Source organism: Marmota monax, unplaced genomic scaffold, assembly GCF_021218885.2.
Source record: "Marmota monax isolate L192 unplaced genomic scaffold, Marmota_monax_Labrador192_F-V1.1 WCK01_AAM20220418_F8-fsc00135, whole genome shotgun sequence".
Lineage (NCBI taxonomy): Eukaryota > Metazoa > Chordata > Mammalia > Rodentia > Sciuridae > Marmota > Marmota monax.
This window is the reverse complement of record NW_026694339.1, coordinates 1,778,415-1,803,933: the sequence shown is the minus strand read 5'-3', so window position 1 is coordinate 1,803,933 and position 25,519 is coordinate 1,778,415. Positions and strand designations below refer to the sequence as shown.

The 25,519-nt window shown below is 33.8% G+C and overlaps 1 protein-coding gene across 6 annotated transcripts in view; it reads right to left on the bottom strand.

Annotated features, from left to right (window-relative positions):
* The window catches only part of Dcdc1 (doublecortin domain containing 1), a 486,421-nt gene that overhangs the window by 89,965 nt on the left and 370,937 nt on the right, over positions 1-25,519 (bottom strand). For all 6 annotated transcript variants that reach the window (XM_058586488.1, XM_058586487.1, XM_046467509.2 and 3 more), the window contains 2 exons: positions 13,561-13,684; positions 1,969-2,144 (listed from right to left, as the gene is read on the bottom strand). In XM_058586488.1, coding sequence (XP_058442471.1) covers positions 1,969-2,144; positions 13,561-13,684 — 300 coding nt within the window. The remainder of the gene's footprint in view (positions 1-1,968; positions 2,145-13,560; positions 13,685-25,519) is intronic.

Below are 25,519 nucleotides of genomic sequence, written 5' to 3'. Positions count from 1 at the left end.
TAAAATTTTCTTTGCTTAAAATACAATTCTAAAAAATGAAATTTTCCTCTGACAAAAAAATATCAGTTTTTAAGTTATATATTCTTGGCAGCCACTATCAAGACTAATTGAGAAGATTGTGTCACTAAGAATAATATCAATTAAGTGAAAAATACTACCATTTGATCTTCATTTGGTTTTGCAGATGGAGGAAACAATAACAAAGAGAAACCCTCAAAACTGTCTACAGGGAGCTATTAAATAACCGAAGGATAGCAGAACCAGAGCTGGGTTTAATTAAACTAGATTTCTATTTCATCTTTCTCTCATGATTTTACTTGTAAAGGCACTAACCAATGGAACCTCTTTCTCAGGTTAATTCAAGGAATGTATCCATGTATATCAACAGAATTTATTTCTTCTGCAAGATATGTAGCTTGTATTTGTTAAAAGCAGCATTGCTGGGCTTCTATCTTGGATGACACTGGGATGCCATTCACACAATATAAACAGACCCTTCAACAGGTGGGTGACATGGCCGTTCTGCAGTATTAGCCAAGACTCTTTCCATGTAAACCTTTTGTTAACCAGTGTTTACATACAGCAGAGATGGGGGGAGGGATGCTATTGATGATCCTGTAGAATACTTTTGAGCCAACAAAGATTACATAATATTTAGTACAATTTTAGTGTCAAGTACATGCCAATGTATTTTAATTTCTCAGGAATATATAATTCATGAAAAAGTAAATAATGTCCGAATGCTTGATGAACCAGGACACACTATTCCATAAAAATAAATGTCAGACAATGGACAGTTTCATATACTCTTTGCCAGAATAATTGCCCAAAGTTGCCAGTCTCTCAAAATGTTTGGATTCCCTGACTGAACCTGCATTTTAAAACATTAATGTGATCTTACCTGCATATAATTTTGAGCCACAGTTAAAGATTAGAATAAAAATAAATAAATAAGAAATCATGTATTAACTTTGGGCTTTTAGGAAAAAGGTCAGACACTTTTTTAAAGGCATTAACCTCACATTTTACATGTAGCAGAATGAGCTAATTATGAAATGTATGCGTCAAAGATTTCAATTTCAGGCTTGACTTTACTTTGAAGATTAATTTTTTACTTTATCATCTTTACAGGCAGTTCAGTGGACAGCCAATATGAATGTTACTCATTGTTCAGCGATGTATGAAGTATATTTAATCAATGTGAAGAAAGTAATATTAAACCATTATCGGCAGTTTCAAATATCCTAAATGTTTCAAATGAAAGGTCAAGAGGTAATATTGTTGGTAATTATATGAGAAACAATGTGTTTAACTCATTCTTTACATCAAAGCTTCTCAATGACCTATGATTACTTTTTCATAAAATGTAATAAAAATATAACAGGTGATTTTTCACCAATGTTAGAAAAACACTGACTGTTTAGAAAGATTTTATTTCAATCATAAGGTAAAATCAATGCTTTTCTAGGAAGATAAACTTTTAAAATATCCAGAGGAAAGAATATGTTATATAAAGCTATACTTTTGAGAACTGTATTTGTTCATTATGTATTTCAAAGGTATAAATATGAATAATTGTGTATAATAGTAACTTAAATGAAGAATTACAAAGTTATAATTAAGAAGCAATTTGTGAGTTCAGTTATATCAACATGTTAATAAAACTCAAGCAAAAGTGCTAATTCCAAACAGACATTTCTCATAGAACCTTTTTAAAATCAAAGATACTTATTTCTAATTCATTATTTTCTCCTGTGCCTAGCCTATATCAGCAGAGATCGAATTAATTTCCTGATATAGCAACTAAATGAATTTTTGTATCTGTTTTCACCTTTAAATATCAACTAGGAGCACTCTTTCTAAATAAATACATAATTACCCCCAGAAAAACACTCATAATAAAGTAGACAAAAATCTATAGAAACTAGAAAGTATATTTAATGATAATGATGAGCAAGTCATTCTTACTGTGTTTTAGATGATATTTCTGGACAAATTGTAACAAGGGATCTGCTTTTATTCTTATCTCCGTTCCTCAAAACTCTGAGTCTCATAGGGACATACTGCTCTGGTGTCTTCTGGATGGGTTTCTTCATGGGAGGGCTGTTGGGAATAAGCAGTCCTTCTATTGGCCAATCAAAGTCCTTTAGAAAGAAATTATAAAAATGTGATAATAAATAAAAAGAGTCACTTCTAGAATTATATATTTAAACTTTCATTTATTCAGCAAATATTTATTGGGCCCCTTGGCTATTCCAGATAATTCTAATTAACATTTTATTTGCATAAACATGAAAATTAATGATTTTAAAAACTTATGTAAGATTTGTGGATGATTTATTCCATTTGACAGAAACACCATTCTAGAAAAGTAGAACTTGGAGTTTTTTTTCCCTCATCATGAAGTATCTTTAATCAATGTAAAGAAAAGAAGAATGTGCAAAAAGTGGTATTATGATAGCCTGGAATAATATCATCTTAAACCAGATTTGGCAAAAAGATTATAAAGAAATAATTTTTTTATAAAGCAGAATAATATGATGAAATACCTTAAATACATTTTAGATGAATTGTTCTGGAATTCACTTACTTTCTATCTCTTCATCCATATATCCATTTATTTATGAATCAGTATATTATCAAATGTTTATTAACTACATTCCAGGGATAGTACTAGGCCCTGACAATAAAACTACAAACCAGGTAGGATACTCTCCCTTAAGGGATTTACTTAAAGTTATACTTTCAGAACTTTGGGGAAATATAGAAACTTACATAGAAATAAACTGGCAATTACAATTGTGTAAGTATAATAGTGACAGAGTTCCATACTCTGTGCTGTAGAACTATATAAGACCCTAACTAAATACTGCTTTTGAACAGTCCTAAAGCCTCAGTAGGAGCTAGTTCAGTAAAGGATGGGAAAAAGTGTATCTATCAAATTTAAAATTAATAGAACATGATGCTTGGGCAATAAAAGAAAGCAAGGATGGCTCCCAGAGCATAGTTTAATAAGCAACTGTAGAAAGTATTGCTGTTCACAGACACTCCCACAAGAAGAGTAAATGAGGGAAAGAGTGATCAGAGATGATGCTAGGCATGGCTAGTCCAAGTTAATTCATTCGTAGCTTCCTTCTACCTGCATAGAAAATTATCTGTAGCATCTCCTGTTGATGCAATATGGGGAATGGTAGAGAAATACCATAACTTCCTATAAGAGAGTAAGTCTGTTTCTGTGTTCCAATCTCTTTAGTATGTCTATTTATCGACCCCTATGCAGTATCAAATGCCTTGATTACAACAGTTTTAGATCTAGTAAGTTTTCATGTCTAGGAGGTCAAGTACTTCTACCTTGTTATTCTCCTTTGGATATTGGCTCTTGTGGAGCCCATGCTCTTTCCCATATATATTTATGAATCAGCTTCTTTTGTTTTTTAAAAAGTCTGTTTGGAATATGTATTCTGTATATTAGGTTAAGAAAATTGCATATTTTTAAGGGTTTTCTTTCAGGGCTAGAGGTCTCAGTCAGTGGCAGAGTGCTGGCCCAGCACATATTAAGCCCTGGGTTTGATCCCCAGCACTACAAAAATGTTTTTTCTACACTGTGCATTGAATCATATAATGCTCTTTTTCCTTAAATTTACTGTGCTCATGTGATTACTTATACTTTCATCAGCTTTGTATTAATTACATTAATTGGTTTTCAAAGTTTAAACTAATGGTACATTCCTGGATGGATCCAAATGATGTATTATCATTTTTATAGATTGCAGAATTCAATTTGCAATATTTGTTTTCAGGATTTTCATTTATACATTCATAAATAAAGTTAACATGTAGTTTTCTTATTCTATCCTCATCAAGGTTTGGTATCAGTGTTATTCTAGCCTTACAGAATGAGTAGGACAATGTTGCTTCTTTTTTTGTATTCTGAATTTTTAAAAACATGTTTGGTAGAATCGATCAATAAAATCGTTAGGTTAGAGTGTTCTTTTCTGGGAGATTTTAGCTACTACTGATTCTATTTTTTTCTATGGTTATTGGACTATTTAGGCTCCCTGACTCTTCTTGGCTCCTTTTTAATACATTACTTTTGCCCAAGAATTGATTATTTCACTTACCTACATTATTATGTTTATTAGCAGAAAGTTATTTATAATCATAAATCTCTTCTTAATCTCTCAGCATCCATACATATATCTTTCTTTTATTTTTGATATTATTTACTCTTTTTCTTTAATCAGTTTCACTGGATAAATTCACTTTATTAATATTTTCAAATAACTGACTTTTTGTTTAATGATTCTATTATATAGATAGTATCTATTATATCAGTCTCTGCTCTTATAATTTTCTTTCTTCTTCCAATTCTTACAGCTCATTTTACCATTATTTTTCTAATTCCTTAAATTGAATGCTTATCTCATTAATTTTTATCTTCCCTCCTTTTTTTTAAAGAGAGAGAGAGAGAGAGAGACCTTCTTTTTTAATACAAACATTTAGAATTAGAACTTTGCTTCAAGAATACTTCTCAACCCACATTTTTTGCTTTGGTTCTAAATATATGTCTTTAAAAATTTCATTATGATTTATTTTTTGTTCACAAGTTAAAGTGTCTCTAAATTTCCCAACATAGGACCTTTTGTACTAATTTCTAATTTCATCCATTAGCAAAACCTGGTTCCATTCCTTTTCATCTACCCCTACTCTATCACCCTTGTCAAAGGCATAATTTTCTCTCCAACAGAGATTGCAAAAGGCTCCCACCCACTTATTCTTACCTCCATTAGTCTCTTTCCCTCTATTATCACAAGATCCTATTAAGACTGAAGTCAGAGCACATTCCTCCTCTGATTCAAAGCCTCCAATGGTTTCCTGTCTCAGATTAAGAGTCAAAAGTCTTATAATGGCCTACATGGCCCAGCATGGTTAGCCAGATATGGTGGCACATGCCTGTTATTCCAGCTATTCATGAGGCTAAGGCAGAAGGATCTCAGGTTTGAGGCCAGCCTGAGCTACTTAGTGAGACTCTGTCTCAAAAACAAACAAAAAAGTGTCAGTGGTTACAAGGCCCTTGTGTGATCCACACCTCTTTGTTCTCTTCTTTCTCTCCAATATTGCCTCCTGTTGTTCTCTCCACAGTTCACACTGCATCTGTAATTTTGTGCCTCATAGTTCCTTAAACATTATCTCAGTTTCTTTGCATTGTCTGGAATATCCTTCCCCTTTGGGTCTTTACTCAAATATCGCCTCAAAGAAGCATTCCTCCTGTAACCCTAGAATACTAACTACTCTGTATCATTGCTTCTAGTTTACTCTTAGCTCTCATTATTGACTAACATTTGTAAGAGCAATATAGAATGGCTAAGGGTTTGGGCTCTTGAACAAGCCTGACTGCATTTGAATCTTTGACTTGTCATTTTCTGCATAACTTGAGAAAATCTTTAACCAAAGAGAGATGGAAGCTGAAGTATAAATTCTTCCCTTTATTCTCTAAGAGAAAATCTGCTAAGAACACTCTTTCAGTGGCTTCTTGGATGACAGCTTGATAGCACATTCTCACACTGGCTCTCCTTTCTGCCCTCTTGTCCCTTACTCCTGTTCCCTGCGACTGGACTTCTTTTTTTTTTTTTTTTTCTTAGAGAGAGGGGGGGGAGGGAGAATTTTTTAATAGTTTTCTGCGGACACAACATCTTTGTTTTGTATGTGGTGCTGAGAATCGAACCCGGGCCGCACGCATGCCAGGCGAGCGCGCTACCACTTGAGCCACATACCCAGTCCCTGGACTTCTTAATAAGACTGTAACATATAACCAGTTTCTGGGGAACCCAAAGACATCATAATCCATATGAACTAAAAGTGGGAACTATTTCCTAAAGGGGACATAGGTACCTACCCAAAGAAAAAGGAAGTCATGTTGGCAGGCAAAACCTCAGAAGGTCACAATAAAGGTGGTCTTAGAGTCCTGGGAGTATCCAACTAACATGACAAAGATAAAAATGGATTGGGGGAATGTGCTGGCATGGTAGTCCAGCACAGATCAAGTCACAAGGCCTTTAGTTTATGGACAAGGAGAACATGTTTTTTTTTTTCTTTTCAAAGCTAATATAACATTAGTACAATTATACCTAATTTACATTTCCTAAACAGTTTTAAGAATTTTGCAATTATGCTGAAAAAAGTGTTTTAAATAAGTTATAAATAAAATCTGAAAGTTGTGAAGATTTTATTCTGAAATGACATCTAATTATGATGTGCTAATTTGTGAGATGAGTGAGTAAACAACAATTGCTTTTAATTAGGAGAAAAGCCACATAAACAAATGTTTTAAATTTTGATGAGAAGCGTTTTTTAGTTTAATGCTTTTTCCTTTATATTTGGATAAACATGTTAATACAGTGACATACAATGAGCTTAATTTATCACACTTCTAAATAAGCAAAGTTTGCATTTTAAAAGTATTATTTTATTGCTTACTTTCACTGAGAACCTTTCACCTGTATGGAGGTTAAATTGCAAAAAGCACACTATAATCTGTTTATTTAAATAAGTGCCTGTTACCCACCAACAGAGCTACATGAGTTTGCTCTCCCTTTCTGATTCTTTTTATTTTGGAGGGGGTAGGTGGGTGCTGGTGACTGGGTACTCAGGGGCACTCAACCACTGAGCCACATCCCCAGCCCTAATTTTTTTTGTATTTTATTTAGAGACAGGGTCTCACTGAGTTGCTTAGTGCCTCACCATTGCTGAGGCTGGCTTTGAACACACGATCCTCCTATCTCAGCCTCCTGAGTCTCTGGGATTACAGGCGTGCACCACTGCACCTGGCTTTACTATGGTTCTTGACCAAACAAAATTAAAGGCTATGAAAAATGTATCATATTTTCATTTGAAATTCTTTTATTGTATAGAGTTTTATTTAATATGACAGTAGTTGTGTGGGGGCACATAACCTTTAAGAAATAAGTTTAGGATCAATCTGTAACTATTCTACAGAAAAAATACTAAGCAATTCAGAACAAATCAACTTTTACACTAGTTTCAGTCAAAAGAAAAAGATCAGAAAGTAAAGGGTGGATAGGTGAGAGAAGTGGGAGAGAAAAACCTCATTTAAGATTACTCTCATATTGAAGACTAGTGTAAAATAGCTAATATTTCTTCTTTTCTTTTTTGAAATACGGAAGGAAAGGCAAGGATAAAAAAAAAAACAAAGACTTCTTCATGCTTAGTCAGTGAACCTGCCAATTTATAGACCCAGGATATGAACTAAGAATTTTTCAATATTCTACACAACCTGTATTTCTGAGGAACATACTGGAAATGTAATACATAAGCTACCAGCTATTTGGATCTTCTCACTTCCAACTCATCATAAGAGGTAGCCAGTGTGGACATTGGCTTTAGCACCACCAAAGCACTGCTGACTCAGGTAGGCTTCCTTTACTTTCCAGGTGGAGGAAGGAAGCACAACAGTCCTCTCTTTTCAACGGGAGATATCACAGAAACCCAATCAAAGAGATGAAAAATTAGCTTGGGTTTCAAAATTTTCCAAGCTGGGTACTACCAATGGCAATTCTTCCTCTAAAATACTTTAATTTTGTACATGTATGAATACTCTGCAGTGAATCTCAACATTGTGTACAGACTGGGATACTAATTAGAATAAGATAGTCCATGTTTGTATAAATATATCAAAATAGATTCTACTGTCATGTACAACTAAAAAGAACAAATAAATATAAAAATAAAAAAACTTTAATTTTTGTTCTAATGTTTAAGGCACCTTTATTTTGTCCTTCATGGAAATAAAGAAACATGGTTTCAAGATAATAAAAGGTAACAAAAACATGGATAATTAAATAGGGCTAGAGTTCTATTTTTTCTCAGGTCTTCCAGGGCTCTATTCATTCTCTGCTGGTTTTCCTTGTGTTCACAATATTCCATGACCCAGCTACACTGTCAGGCGATCCTGAGTTGTCATGGTGCTCCCTTGAAGGGATTATAATTATGCTTTTTTCTTTCTCACCTCTCTTAAGTGGACAAAACATGTTTTCATTTTGAGAGTCAGCTCGTTGATCTCAATTTCTTAGTCATGTGTGGCCCTACTTCATCTATTTGTTATTAAAAGACTAATAAGTAAATCAATCTTCAATTTTCTCTCTTGAACCTTCCCATATTCCCTTAAGTAATCTGTTGTTTGCTTTCAAGGATACATGTCTACCCATTCCTCTCCTCAAGATGGTTTCTTAGTTTATTTCAAAAGACCATTTGCTATTGATAGAAAGGGTCCATGGTTTATGTGTAAAAACCTATATTGTCCTGAATCCTCAGAGGCCTCCAAGGACATGCCTCTTATCACTTTTGGCTACTAGAAATATCATCTCTTAACAGATAAATAAAATTTGTACTTTTACCTTTTTTTTTTCTTTTGGTCTAGCCTGAGCCCATCCAAAGAGATATGATTTAATTTAGTAATTTAGAAATTTTTAAGTCACTATCCAATATACATTCCAAAATCTTAAGTCTCTTTGAAATCACTTTTTTTTCAAAGATTTCATTCTTGAATATGAAAAATCCATTGCTCCTTACATTTAAGTATTAAGAAATACAATTTTTCAATTCATAACTTTTTACTCAAGGTGTGAGAAAATAACCCGAGTTTGTATAAATTATTCCCATGATCATAGTTACTAATGATGATTCTGCTTTTTATAAGCCTTTATTTAAAAAATATTTTTAAAATATTGGTATCCCCAAATACATGAGATGCTGTTTGTTGATTAAAAAAAATTATCAATTTCTTTTTAGAATGAATAATATTTAAAAGCGATAACAGCATGAAATCAGTTCTCAGATCAGCTGTCACCACTGAGAGGTAAACAGTTTAGAGCATTAATGCATTCAGAGAAACTACAAAAATAATCCCATATTTACATATTGTTTATATTTCCTTACATCTTCCCTTAGTCATCATTCTACTTTGGAAAGTTCTTGTTAAAGAATTAACAGGAGAATTGGACTCTCACTCAAGATAGTGTCTTTTAAATGGTTTTCTTAGGTTCAGAATTTTGACTTAATTTTTAGGCCGATTCAGGCAGTCATCCCAGCTACACTTTCTTTACTCTGATTGTATGACTGAATTAACTTGGTCAACAATTAGCCTTTTATTTCTGGAACCCCAAATTTTTATTTGAATTTCTTCCTCCTTTATTCATCAGCTATGCCTCTTTTTCTAGTTTCTTCCTTTCTGACTTACAACTTTAAGCTTCAGTTAGGGACTATGTCTATATCCTTTCTTGTTCTTTATGCACTGCCTAAATATATAACAAATAGTAGTTAGAAAAATGGTGAAGTTCAAAGATTAAGTTTGTAATAAAATTAATACATATGCTTACAGTGCCCAAAGTATTCTGTATTCCACAATAAAAATGTTACATTTCCTAATTACAGTCTTTACAACCAAATTATTAATTGCACTTAATTATATGCTGAAATAAAATAATCTTTTTGCTAAAAATCAACTGTGTGAAAATAAGACTGGAAAAAAATATGGTTCCTACTAATCTGATGGATCCAGGCTTGAAGCAAAATTGATTATATTTAAATTTGAGAGCTATCTGAATTCCAGGCTTGGTAACTTACTTTTTTCTCTTCCCCAAACATTTCAAGACATAGCAGGACCCTCAGACTGAGTCATTTGAAATACACGGTCAGTTTGCCTGACTTCAATTAATTTAATACCTTAGATCTCTCCCTTCAGTTTATAAGTGAAGGTCAGAGTTTTGTTGGAGTATAGTAAATTATCCATTCCACACAAAAGCTACTGTTCTATTTGAATGGCTAGAAAAAAAAACTGAAGTTATATGTATTAATTCCTAAGATCATTCAGTTGTCAAATCTTAGACCATAAGCAAAATGTTATTTTTTAAGGTAAATGATCTAAAGAGAAATAGAAAATCCATTCATCAAACATATTAAAGCTGTTAGAATATTATTGAACAACTTCCAAAGGTGGTAAACTCTTGTTATGTAGATAGAACACAAATATTTAAATCATCAATTTTATTTTATTTTTCTGAATACCTGGCCATCTCCATGACCTGTTTCTTTTGAAACCCTCTTTTGTGGTAGTTTTCTCAATCTGGTTAGCTTAGATATCCTAATTACTTAAATAAATTTATTGAATGACTTTTACTTTGACTGACATAAAAGATAACCACAATATTTGTGAAATTTGTGAAAATTACAATTGTCTCTCATTCTACAAAAAGTACCTTCTTATAGGCTTCCCTGTCCATCCCTCTATCCATTCGGTGGATTAGAGGTATCCCGGTTTTGCCAATATATATAAGAAAAAAAACTCTTTTTTGTTTTTTAATTTTGTCATTTTGATACATATTCAATTATATTTGAAGGTCAAACTTCTTGCCAGAATTTTTGTCTCCTTTCAAGGGCAAGCTTCTCCTCAAGATAGTTTCTGAGTTTAGATGAAAGTTCAATAAACCATTTACCATTGGTAAAAGAGGCCCATGGTCTCCCTATATAGATACTTGAATACAATAAATAACATTTAGATAAATAGCTGTCCTGGATCCTCAGAGGCCTCAAAGGTCATGGCTTTTGACCTATTTGATTATGGGGCAAACTGCTGGCATTTGGTCACCACCAGCTAATATCCTGCCTGTTTTCTAGATTTTAGCCTCTGTCCTTCTTGGACTTCTAGAGAAAAATCTACAATCAGAGCAAGCCAAAGTGGTTTTTTCTTGGCATATGTGGCCCTATTGGTCTTTCCATGCCAACCTTCTATCCTGGACTCCATGTTGGCTCTCACTAGTGCTATGAACCCTATATCTTACAACATTAATTCCTAGGATCATTTAATTGTCAAATCCCAGACCATCCATTGCCCACCCACAGGCTCTGCTGTTTAGAAGCTCTCCTTTTGTTTGTTTTTTTTTTTTTTATAAAACTCAGCTTTTTCCAGGCATAGTGGCACACAGCTTTTGCAGGGCATGAGGCTGAGGCAGGAGGATCACAAATTTAAGGCGAGACTCAGCAAATTAGTGAGGCCCTAGGCAACTTAGCAAGATCCTAATTCAAAATAAAAAATGAAAAGGGCTGGGGATTTGGCTCAGTGGATAAGTGTTTCTGGGTTCAATCCATGGTATGAAAAAGAAAAAGAAAAGAAAATCTCAGTTTTCTAGATTGTTATTTCACTGCAGTCTAAGTAAAAAGGCATCTTTGGGGCTTTAAGCAATGACTTCTCCTTTTCAGACAGCATGTGTCCTTTCACTAAAGTGCTGAGACTGGTCAGTTTACTCAGTGAAGAAGTACAGGAAAGCATGATTTAAGGGGGACGAAAAAAAACACTTGATTAGATCAGAAAATACAACACAATCAGTAAGTTGATGACTCCCTGTTACAAACAACTCAATAATTCAAAACCTAGTGTAAAATTGTTAAATATTTTATTATGTATAATTGACCCAAGGAAGGGCATAGGAAACAAACTCAGCACCCAATCTAGGTGGGAAGTCTCATAGGAGACCCTCTCTCCTCATAAAATAAGAAGCATAATAGACTAAATTTCATTAAATAGGCAAACTAGAAATAATGTCTCTCCAGAAAGCTGCAAGTAAAATATACTGCCTCAAACATTTTCATTGTGTGGAGAAGAAAAATAATCTTCATTGAGAATTCATACCATAGACTGAAAAATATGATATAAAATGCATCAAAAAGAGGCAAAAGATGGAAAATATGTGTCAAGATACTTGAAGGTCAAATGAGAAGTCCTGGTGTATAGCCAGGACTATTAATGGAGTGAATACATACCAGAGAGAGAATGTTTGAAGGGATACGTGATAATTTCCTGGAAATTATGCAAGAGATCAACCCACAGATTCAAGAACCTCAAAGAACCTGTAAATCTGAAGCAGGATAAAATAAAAAGAAATCCTCAGCCAGGCATGGTGCCTGCGTGTCTTGGGAGGCTGAGGCAGGAGATCACAAGCTCTGGGCCAACCTTAGCAACTTAGTAAGACCTTTTCTCAAAAGAAAGGAAAAAAAGTCTGGGATGTAGCTCAGTGGTAGAGTAATCCTGGGTTCAATCACCAGTACCATAGGAGGAGGAGAAGGGGAAGAAATCCTCTCTCAGATATGCGGTGGTAAAACTGTAGAATATCAAAGAAAAGATATTAAAAGCAAATAGATAGAAAAAGGCATAGCATTTGAAACCACCACTGACTTCTCCATAGTAACAAGGAAGGCAGAAGTCAGTGGTGGTATCTTCAGTTTGCTAAGTGAAAATACCTAACATGAATGAGGGCAACATAAAGACACTTTCAGATAAGGAGAAAACAGAAAGCTGAGCCTTGTGGTAGATAACCTAGGAGGATCACAAGTTTGAGGCCAGTATGAGCAACATAACAAGACCCCGTCTCAAAATACAAACAAAAAGGGCTGGAGATGTAGCTCAGTGGTAGAGCATTTGCCTAGCATGTGTGAGGTCCTGGGTTCCATTTCCAGTAATGCAAAAAAGCAAATAACAGCAACAACAAAAATATCAAAAGCATTTTCTACGAATAACTAAAAGAAGGATGTTCTAGGCCAAAGGAAAATAACCCTAGGTGGAGGGACTGAGATGTAAAAAAAAATTATAACAAGAAAGATGGAAACTGGGGGTAAACATAAATACGCATTAACTGCATACAGCAATGTTTATATCCAAGAGAATTTTTTTTAAAGATACCACTTAAGTATATGACAATAATACCTTATATCACAAATAATATGATTGTAGTTATATATTCTGTTATTGATTATTTGAAAGAAGAGTGAATATATTTAACTTTGCATTTTGATGACTTATGTATGTAGGCTGAAATATATTCAGATTAAGAGAAGAACAATAACAACAGAGCGTGCAGAGGGTATAACTTCCAAGCTACAAAAAGTTGGGGTGGGGTACAGAAAAGTTAGGACAAATAGAAAATGAATAACAATCCAAATATATCTATAATTACAAAAATCAGAAAAGACCAAATGCTTTATTTTAAAGATAGAGATCATTAGATAAATTTCTCAAATTAACTACATGCTGATTACCAGAACTCTCCAAAGACAGAATATATAAAACTAGAAAGTAAAAGGATGAAAAGAATCTATACTAAACAAATAATAACCAAAAACACCAACAAAAATTGATATTTTCTATTAGTTTTGTATAAATGAAACTTTAATTAGACTAGAGTTTCTAAATAATGATAAAATTTCAATTTAATAGAAACATACAATATTTTGAATATGTGTATGCTTAAGAACTAAATTTCAAAACACATAATAAATAATATATTTGTAAATAAATTTGATGGGCAAGAAGAAATAGATTAATTTGTTATCATAATGAAAAACTTGAACACATCTACAGAAGGAGTAAGTTTTATCTTTGATATAGAACAACTACAATTCAAAAGATGCATGGAAATTTTCAGCAGGATGATCACATATGGGGTCGTAAAGTAAGTCCCAACAACTGCCTCTTCTACTAAGCCATACAACCTCATTAAGTTGTCCACTGGGAAGGACCGGCCACATGTAAGTAAGCTTGTTCCATAGGGGATTTTCAACTCTGGAATGCTTCCATTGGCCTGGCTTACTGATCCCTTCATGTTTTATGGCCCACCTAAAGCGAAATAAAAACAAAATGAGATGTAGCAAGGCTAAATGCCATTTCAAAATACATATTTTAATTGAGTACTTGCTATGTACTAGGCGAAGACTTAGTTTGAAATAAAAACGCCAGTCTGATCATTTGCTGCTTACAAGAGACACAAATGAAACTAATTTAAAAACACTAGATTTTAAAAATCAGAAAACATGCTAAATTAAGACAGAATTGTCAATATTATAATAGACTGAGGAATTTAACACAAAAGAAAGACTCATTTTATAATAATAATGACATCAAACAAAGCTTTTAGATATTCAGAGAGAAACTAATATACACACAATTATTATGGGAGAAATTATTACAAGATCAACAAATTACAAACTACAATGGCTTATTAAAATGATAGCTTATGTTAAAAAAAAGCAATAAATAAAGACATAAAATATCTGACCACTCTAACAAATAAATGTAATTATGATCATTTATTTATACAAATTGTGGTCTAACCGTCTTTCTCAACATTTTCTGAACATCTGTAATATTTGCTAAATATACACAAAGTAAACTTCAACACAATTGTAAAATAAAATTCACACACATTGTGACAAATAATAAAATATATTTAGATATAAGTGGAAGTTTAAATTTTACAGTTTGAATCATATAATAATTTAAAATCCGCACATCTCTTTCCCCAAATATTATTTATCAGATAGGAAAAAATTAACATGATCAATAGCTACTTAATCAATAAAAATAATCTATGTGAAAACTTATAGTATATATCTAGATTTATATTCAAATTAAACTCGAAGTGTTTATTTATTAACAGCTACATCAAGAAGGTAAATTAATGAAGCTTTCAACTCAATAACTTATTTTAAAAACATAAAATTATCCCATGGAAAATAGGTGAAGGGGAATTGAGATTTAAATATAACTAAATAATTTGTAAAAGTAATCTTCAGTGGAATGTTTTGAAGAAATGTTTTTGAAATAAAAAAAGAAAATACCAAATCTTTTGCAAACAAATCTAGATTAATAACACAAACTAAATGGGAAAATTAAGCTAAATTATTAATACAGAAGATCAAAAGTGAGAGTATATTATGCATGCTTAATAATAAATGCAATAATTCTGATAAAATAAATGAATTTCTGAAAAAAAATTGTTATGGATTTCAAATAGAAAACATCCCCACATATATAATTTCATAGGTCATGGAATATATCATTTTTTATGCTATATAATATATTCTAAACCATAAAGATATAGAAAACTAGTTAATTCATTCCATGAAAGGAAGATAAGCTTCATAATAAAGTCAATCACTAGCAATTTAAGAAAGATACAGCAATAATACATATAATTATATATGTAAAACTCCTTAATCAATATTAACCAATAAAATGTAATGTTATGTCAAAATCACCATAGCTAAAAAAAAAACTGGTCCTAAAAATGAAATGATGGACATTTATTAATAAAATGCATCACTGATTAGTGAAGGAGAATATAGGAACCACACATCACCCATAATTTTCTAGCACATATGATGGTCATCAGACCCTGAAAAAATTTCTAAGATTGACCAGCCCTATCAAACCATCTGCAGTACTCCACCTTATGTTGAAGGGCCCAGTTTTCCCACAAGCTTGCTGGAAATGCATGGGGCCCAGACACCAAGAGGTAGTGGGAACAGGAAAGACCTATTTCTAAACAACATGGAACCAGAAAAAATAAAGTTGATAGTTCTCAGAAGACATGCAATGGTAGAATATAGCTCCCATGTTATATTTCCCTTCACTGAGAGTGAACTCATACACTTATTATCTGAATGATGATTTTTATATGTCTTATTTTCTCTTAATACCTCATAAAGTGTTAGCTATATACAAGACAATACATATTCCATAAGCTGAAATCAAGTCTAAAGAGAAATAAAAAATCCATTCATCAAACATATTCAAGCTGAACAATTTCCAAAGGTGGTAAACTCTTGTTATTGTAGATAAAACACACATATTTAAATCATCAATTTTTTTTGTTTTATTTTTCTGAATACCTGGCCATCTCCATGACCTGTTTCTTTTGAAACCCTCTTTTGTAGTAGTTTTCTCAATCACACATTAAGTTATTCCAGACCTGGAGATGTGAAAGCTCTCTTCTTGTCCTGCAGAGCCATTTTCAGGTTACTGTTACTCTATCCATCTCCAAAGATGCCCGGTGTTTTGAAACACATATCTGTAACCTATAGCACCTACTACCCTTTTTATTGAATTCATATTAGTTCTCCTGTATCCTCCCTTCCCATTTATTAAAGAATTTACCACCCTGGCTTACTTTTTTGTTTTTTCCACCTTTGCTCCTAAAATCATTCAACATCTTTTCAATACTAAGTAGACAATCTACCCTGGCCTCTCAGTGCCTCCTGTTTACTTAACCTCATTTCTTACCTACCTACCCTTCCCATGGACACAATCCCAAACCAGGCATCACATATAATTGAAACCACTTCCAAGTCCAATTTCAAGGCCACCTTCCCATCACCTCCCTTTTCTCCAATTTATGTATTTAAGTAGCCTGTGCCAACAATTCCTCAACTGTACCAGATGCTCCAATCCATTTCCTCTATTGCCTTTCATACTCCAGAGCCAGGGGGGTATCCCTTCCCTTCGTTCTCAGCCAAGATTCATGGTATAGCGTTATAGCCACTCTTTTGTCTTCACCTTCAACCCAGTATCCCTCTTTTCCTTCTTTGCACTCACCTTGAAAAAATATAAACCAAGTATTGTTAAGTCCAGTTCTCTATGCTTTGAATTTAATACCTATATCTCAACAGTTGAGCAAAGGTTGGAGAAAAAATAATCATGAACAGAATTACTATAAACAGAGCTTGGTGATGGTGGGAAGTATTAGGAACTTATTTGAAAATGCTTTGAGAATTAGGACTGTTTTGGTTGTCATAATGACTTGGAGGACTGTTCTCATTTAACTGGTAGGAGTCTAAAAATATCAAATGTATGTGAAAGTATAAGAAGTTAGACCTGCATACCACAAATTTTACAGTTTTTCTCTGAGCATTCATGGAGGCAAAAAAAAATCTATTTGCCTGATTCTAAAAACAAACTATATTTTATACAAAACACAAAGTTTCTTTGCACAATTTTAATGCACACTGAATTCTCTACTAATTCATCTCCCTCAAGGATAGATCTGTTTCTTTCATATCATTAACTTTTTTGCAAAAATCATATCACTAATGACATCACCATTCTTGGCAACAAATATAACATAGTTGTATACTTTGAAACTTGTGGTTCACATATTCAGGTGATTCTGTATAGAGGAACAAGTATATACAAACTTCATAATGTTTTCTAGACAGCTGGGCTGAGATTTTACATTACAGTATATATTACTTTTACTTCCAAGCTATTTTTCTTTGATTACCATTGTCATTATAGGACAGGCATTTCTTCAAAAGTTATCGTGATGATCAGGTTCTCTTAACTATGAATTTTATTTTGGAATAGTAAAGAAGTCATTATAAAACGTTTGTTATAAAAGGAAGCATCATATCTGATTGTGCTAACATTTACCATGTTAAATTTATGACATAAACCTCAGGTGGACTCCAGCCCTATTGTGAGAGGGGCACATCAATTCCTTTTCATTAAACCTCTCAGATTCCATTGCCCATTTCTTGATGTCTGCTGGCAATCTTATTTTTCTGAGAAAAGAGAAGTGGACAGAAAAGACTTTCCTCATCCTCTCACCAGCAAATCTACCAGTCCTTGTTGCTGTGATTGCATATACTCTGTTGCCCTCCTGCCACCATGGAGCTGTCTGTGCTCTTGATCTAAGCCAACATTTTTCCTTGTGCCCCAGATCCTTATCTTCTCTCCTCTAGGACTTTGTTCTTGCCCTGCACCATTAATTTTCCTTCCCTTCTGGGTCATTCCATCTGTATAATGTTTGACAGTCAAATATCTTTGAAAGAAAATAAAAATGAAAAAGGAATCCTCTCTGCACCCTATATCCTCTTGTAGTCATTGCCTTATTTCTTTGTGTCCCTTTACAGCAAATTCTTTAATAAAAAATTTGTCTCTTTCTCCTCTCTTTCTCTTTTCTCATAAACCAATTCAAATTTTTGTCTTTGAAACATCAGTGAAACTGCCTCATAAGGTTTTTAAAAATTTTGTTTTAGTTGTAGAAGGACACAATACCTTTATTTTATTATTTTATTAATTTATGTGGTGCTGAGGATCGAACCCAGTGCCCCACGCATGCAAGGCAAGCATGCTACCACTGAGCCACAACCCCAGCCCCAACCTCATAAGGTTTTTACATTACCAAGACCAAAGATCAATTCTTAAAACATAACTAAATTAACAACAGCAGTGTCTGACAAATTCTCATTCCCTTCACTCTTTTTTTTTGTTGTTGTTGTTGTTTTATTTTTGTTTAATTTGTGTGTAGTACTGAGGCTTAAACCCAGGGCCTCACACATAATGGGTAAGAAGTCTAGGTGAGTTACATCCCAGCCCTTATTCCTTCATTTTTTTTTTAGGGGTCTAGCTATGTTGCCAAGGTTGGGTTGAACTTGGGATCTTAGCCTTCTGAATAGTTCCTGAGTAGCTGGAATTACAGGCATGCACCACCATGCCCAGCTTCCCTCCTCCTTAAAATACTTTCTTCACTTGACTCCTGGGAAACAATATTCTCCAAGTTTTCTCCCATGTTAGTAACCAAAAATTGTTAGTCTCCTCTTGTGTGCCAGAAGTTGGAAAATAAAACCTTTGAAAATTCAGGGCCTGCCACATCAACAGAGTAACAGAGATGTACCATTGCCTATGCATTCAGGGATATTACTCTATGATAAAGTACAAGCCCCATCTTGTACCTCATATGACAAAGACTAAGGTACAGCATTGATATAGGTTCTTCTGGATTTTTTAGTCAACATCTGTCATGCTTCAAAATATTGCTCTGATGCATTTACCAGGTAATCCTGAAGACTGCCAATTTCAACAGGAGTCCAGGACATGAGCGGTATCAGAAATAGATCCATATTGTGGTATAAGCTTTTCTGTGATATGACCTAGCACATTCTGTGACATTAAAGGAATTTGAGGTGATATGGGTGCTGTTGAAGTCTCTGGAGAACCTAATAAGAGAAGTACAGTATGGACACTAAGTTTCTGAGTAAGACTATGTTGTCTGCATCAGAAAATAATCCTGTTTTGGAAAAACAAATTTTGAAAAGCTTTTTGTGTGTGTGAGACTGAGTACTAGAAAATGAACTGGAAAATGACCATAAAAATTGAGCCATTCATCATGAACCAGGTATAGTCACATCCTCCATGACATAAGGTAAGACAGATACACCTCATTGTATAATAGAAGTGATACATTTAGATAAGGTTCAAGCAAATGAAAAAGGCATGAGTCTATTGCATTAATGCCTCTCCCTTAACTCACAACTATGACCTCAGGTGGTTTCTCTACAGCATTTGATAAATAACAGAAATAGTCTAGACTGGTTCATGTGACTAGTACCAGTGCTAGTAGTCACTGTGGACTACTGCTATATCACAGTCCCACTTGGTATGGCTCTAAAGGGCAGTGGCAAAAAGAATTTGTCCCAAATAAGTTGAGCTGGGAATAGAATACCTGGTCATCCACTTTGTAGAAAACAATAGGCAACCAGAGTTGTAGGCAGTGACTAATGTTTGACCTGTTGATAAGAAACCTCAAGAAGAGAAAATTGTAAAACATGGGTAAGGGACATGAAATTCCAAGAAGAAGTATGTGAATGGACTTAGGGGGAGGTTACCAAGCATGTGAATTTTTATTTCTCATATTAATACTACCAGAGAACATCTATCACAGAAGAGATGCTTAACAACAAAGTAGACAGGATGTCCATAGTGCCTCCACCAGAATGTTTATCCACTGGCCCACAGCATATACATATAAGAGACATATTTTATAACAAAGAAGGTTTGCCAGTGAGCCACAGGATTCACTTCTCTTACATTATACATTATCACCCTCAGCAGCTGGCCTGACAGAATGGAGCAATGCTTGAAGTTGGAACCAAGACTCCACCTTGGGAAATCACTTGCAGGTATATAGTATCATCCTACAGAACCAATATATGCAGTGATCTTAGCAAGAACTGGTGTTCTGTCCTCAAATACTCAAATGTGTGGGTTTAGAAACCATTATTAATGGGCAGATTGGCCCTTTTTGCCATCATTTCTAGTGACCCACTCCCTGTTTCTAAACCTTTAGTCTTTGCTGGATTAGAGTACTGATTTTCACTATGGGAACACTTCTGCTCAGGAATTCAGTAAGTTTTCCACTGATCTGGGGAAGCTTTTGTATTATCTAGTCACTTTGGGCTCCTCATGCCAGTAGATTATTGGGCTCAATAAGAGTCACTCTACTGATTAGAAAATCGATGTTGATTGCTACAAAGACTAAAATTTGCTCCTACATAATGTAAGTGAAAGTCTAAAACCCAGGAGACCTTGAAGGTATCTCTTATTACTTCTATGCCCAGTGAAAAGAATGAATGGACAGTTGCAGCAGCAAGAGTCTGGTAAGAGCAAGACCTCTCAAGGATAATGTACTTGGTAAAGTACCAGGCTAGCCAAAATGTTGGCAAATAATAAATTTAGAATAGATGGAGGAAGCTGATGCCTATTTAGTCTCAGACCAACTGTAACTATAGGATTGAGGCTCGGCTTGACTTGCTAATCCTTTTTGAGTCATTTTAGAAGAATCCAGCAGATGACCACACTGAAGTCCCAAACTATCACCTCCCCTCTTGAGGCAGAACTGAAGACATCTTTTTTGTCCTTGTCTATGAAATCTAGATATTATTAGAGGTACAAATGGATCCAAGTGGCATAAAAGGTGGATTTTAATGAGCCCAGTTTATGTGCCTCACCAAATACACCTGGCCTTATCCACATGCTGAAGAGAGATCCTAGGCTACCACAGTGGTAACTTCATTTTCTAACAGTATCAACTCTCTCATATGTTTCCAGAGACAGGGCTAAGACTTAACATATCCACAGAATCAGTAACCAGAGTGGCTCCATTTCCCAGGGCTGGCCATTCCTTCCACTTATTCTGGGAATGAATGAAACACTTCCCTATGAAGCATGGGATCTGACTTCTCCAGTGACTATCTTAAAGGTCCTGAAAGGATCAGTAATATAACATAACAAGGGAGTGTGCCAGTTAATGTCTCCTGGGGTAAACTCTCAGAAACAAGAAGGAACAAATGAGTAAATTTCTTTATCTTCTTCACCAAGATACATAGGTTCTACAAGCCTAGATGTAAGGTGTTCCAGTGAGTTCACTTGTAAGGCTATAGTCAAACCCATAACACACCACATAGTCCATTATTTCCTTGCTTTCATCTTTCTTTCACTTTTGTTGACCTAGGATTGTGCTCCTAATAAAACATCAGCATAGAAGCTTTCCCAAGGCTACTGCTTACTGGGAAACTACCATTAAAACACCAAAAGACAGAGGTAGGAGCAACTGTAATCTCTAGCTGAACATACTCTCAAAAAATTATGTTGCCACTAAAGAATATAGGTTAAATTTAAATAATCTCTTGCTGGGAATAGGATTTGATCTTAAAGTGTAAAGGCGCAAAACTGAAACTTAACTATGTATATAATGTGGTTCTGAATTATATAAACATACAGGTATGGGTGCAAAAATCTCTTTTTAGTTTACTTCTAAAGTTTTTAAATCAAAGAAAAAAATCATCCTTCTGGTTGCAGTGCCTATATAACTTCAGCCCATCAGGGTGTCTTTAAAATGAGCTGGTCAAGTTCAACTTACACTGTTAATAAACATTCACATAGAGCAAAGGCCATTAGAATACAGAGTTCTGGCACAGCATGAGCTTTTATGTAAAAGCAATAGACCTCTTAATATTCTGCGTTATAAATGAAGAGCTGACAGACCCTTAAGTGTAATGGCACTAGCAGGCCCAGCTATAATGATAGTACATGTGCATAACATAAATTAGAACTTTACAGCATCAGTAAGGTCTCTGAAATTCTAATTCTTAAAGCCAGCACTAGGTGGAGACAGTGATTCATGCAATGTTTGTAGGCAAGCTTTTTCTTGCCCCTGGAGAACTTTCTATTTAATGTTCTCCATTTTTCACTTCAGTAAAAACGGGGTGTTCTTGGATAGTCGTTGTTGGGTTTTATCCATGGTGCTATTGGAGATTGAACCCAGAGCCTCACACATGCTATTCAAGCACTCCACTGCTGAATTACACCTTCCAGCCCTAATTGGTATTTTTAAAAGAAATATATAAAACAAAATATCTCAGGTATTGGAAAGACTTATCTGAAAATAATCATATGCACACATCCCACAAGGTAACTAAATAAGGTCCCAAAGCAGTTTTATTTAAAATAGTGCCTTTATTAACTCTACCTTTCCAATAAAAGTAAAATTCTATTTATGATACTTTATGAGAATGCACACTCATGGATAAAAATATGACCAAAGTTATGATGCCCTCCTAGGTTTATTGAAACAAAAAGAACAAAAATTAGGGTCATTCTTTAATATTTTGGCTGACAAACATCTTCTCTCTCAAAAACTGAGTCCAGAATTGATCATATTAATTTTCAATCTGTTTAATTTAGTCACTGCTCCACCAGAAAGATCTTTCAATTAATTTTATAAAGTAGTGGCAAATAAAATAAAATTAATCTAGAGCTTTTGATGGAACTACAAGACTGTAGTGGGCTATGAATATTTGTGTCAGACTGCACTCATTGAGACAGAAAGATATTATTTGACATTCTTGGAAACCAACAGCAAAATAAAACAAACCTAAATGTCTCCTAGTTAAAAAGAAATAGTCTTTTTCATATTCTATCAGGACACAATGATACTGTTTCCAACAATGTAATGAACATAGTAATGAAATGATACAATATAGAAATTGGACCTGATACAGTAAATAATAGTTACTCAGGCAAATTTCAACCCAATTCAGCACTCTGACAAACATGCATGTAAACATGATCAGATTCACATCCCACCACTGTCAATGAAACTCTTTAACTTTTAACTTTAGACTAAAACCTGCTTACTTATTTAAATGATTACTTTTCAGTTTCTAAGATTATCTGAGCCACAAGATTATACCACTTAGAATTCATCTATAATTAATTTAAAATTGCATGGTTCCTCAGAAACAGTGAACCGCATGTTATTCATGTAACACAATGATATATTTTATACATTGATTTTGGTAGGATTCATTTTATAAGACTGACTTTAAGTACCCCTTTTCTGGAAAAAGAAAACAATAAGAGAAAGTAATAGATTGTAAAAAATTTAATAATGGCCTACTTTGATGAGATTTTATAAAAGCCCAACAAAATCACCCTGGTTTGAATTGTTTTAAAGACTTCTAAGGTTCTAATTCTGTATATAGGGAAGAAATCATTCAGGAACTACACACATGAATAGCTGAAAACACTCACTCTCTAGTCTTTTACCAGTGTCACTTAGGAAATACTTTAATCTACCATTTACTTTACACTGAATATTAAAAGTAAATTTAATAGTTCATATGTAAATAACTTTACCCCAATAGAAATAAGGTACTGAACACTGTACCTTATTTTAAATAACTTTACCCCAATAGAAATAAGGTACTGAACACTGAAGCATTATTAATTTGCAAGCCAAAATTTACAGAGATCAAGTAATTTTTACATATTAAACATTATTCTAGTTTCTTTTTGGCACATTTTGTACAAACTAATATATATAAATATAATTATTCATTATCTTATTATATAGACCCCTTTGTTCCATCTCTTTACATTATTTTGATAATTAGCAAATTACTTAAAATGGAAACCAGATTTTAATGGAATTTGATGGCAAAGAGGGAGAGCTTTATGATCACTATCCAGTCTTGCATAACTGGGAATTTCTAAGAATGAGGAACCATTTAAACAACTACATTGAAACGAATATTTATTTCATCATAATTTCCATGATTTTATGTTATACTCTACTCAATTAAAGATCATTATTCCCTTTAACACAATCTAAAGTTATTTTTTGAGGAAAAATTATGAAATATGGGAGAAAACTATGGTCTGTTAATGATAATTGCCAGAAAAATATATATATCAAGTTTAGAAAGTAAATGGATATACAGATAAATATAAAATATAAATATAAATATAAAATATATAGATATAAAATATAAATATACCACTCTTAACATCTCTTGAAAGTTTCCCTCTTAAAGTAAGTCTTTTGGGGCTGGGGATGTGGCTCAAGCGGTAATGTGCTCGCCTGGCATGCATGGGGTGCTGGGTTCGATCCTCAGCACCACATAAAAAATAAAATAAAGACGTTGTGTCCACCGAAAACTAAAAAATAAATATTAAAAAATTCTCTGTCTCTCTCTCTCTCTGTCTCTCTCTCTCTTAAAAAAAAAGTAAGTCTTTTACCTGCTCTGTTTTGTTTTGTTTTTCTAGTTGGTTCAGCTTCCAGGCTATTAAGATTCTGGAAACATAGAAATAATCTATATTCAGCACTAAAAACCTATCATTATCTCTCATACTCAGAGAGTTTCATACTTAGTGTAAAAGCACAGCTCTCCTTGCAACTATAGTAAAGGCTCTACCAAGTACAAGAAGACTGTTTAAAAAACAAATCCTTTCTTCAACCATGTTGGCTTATGATAGAATCCCATATGATCTCTGAGTTCTTGAATCTGTTTTATCATCTATATGGGTTAGCTTTGGCATCTCAGATCTTTAGTGGACAAACTCCCCAAAGTTCCTGTATCTATTTTTGTGTAAGCAAGGGAAATGAATACTGTCTATTGAGCACCTGTTCTCTTCCCCTGTTACTATGATAGACATTTCAGGAAATCCAGAAGTTTGGAAGAGCTTCTGCCCTTAGAAAAGTTACAGTACATCATGAAAAAGCTAAGATTGTATGCCTGAGAAAATTTTTAAAAAAAAATACAAGACATGACTGATTCAATGAGAAAGAAATGGTAATTTCAACATTCTGGAAGTAAAAAAAAATAATAGGAGCTTGGTATTATAAAAAGAAACCATGAGGGGGACAGACTCCTTAAAGGATGCATGAATTTTGTATATATGGAGAATAAAGATTCTGAGATGGTGAAAGGAAGAAGAGAAAGACTATTTCAAGAATCCAAGGAAGAATACAATCTCCTGATATTATATACTAACTCCAAAACATGATTCTTTGAGCACAGAGTTCTAGTTAGAAGAAAGTGATTCATATCTACAGCTTTTGTTCCTAGCCTTTTATATCCAGACAATTAATGTTGCTTAAAGCATTGTCTCTATTTATACATCTCAGAAAATAACAGTTATCCCTCAAATCAACTCTCCCTTCTTTCTGCAGTGATAGATTTTTAGTTATTCACCTAGGGGCAAGATTCCTCTGCTTTCTTTTTTTTTTATTGGTTATTCAAAACATTACAAAACTCTAGACATATCATATTTCATACATTCGATTCAAGTGGGTTATGAACTCCCATTTTTATCCCAAATACAGATTGCAGAATCACATCGATTACACATCCACATTTTAACATAATGCCATATTAGTAACTGTTGTATTCGGCTACCTTTCCTATCCTCTGCTTTCAAGGGTAACCATATATCAAAGTTTTGACCAAATGAGCTGTGAGTGCATGTGATGTGTACTGTTCACATACCTCACCCTTAACGCAATCACATGTGTGTTCCTCTGGTCTCTTTTGTCCATCCCATTAGCTGGGA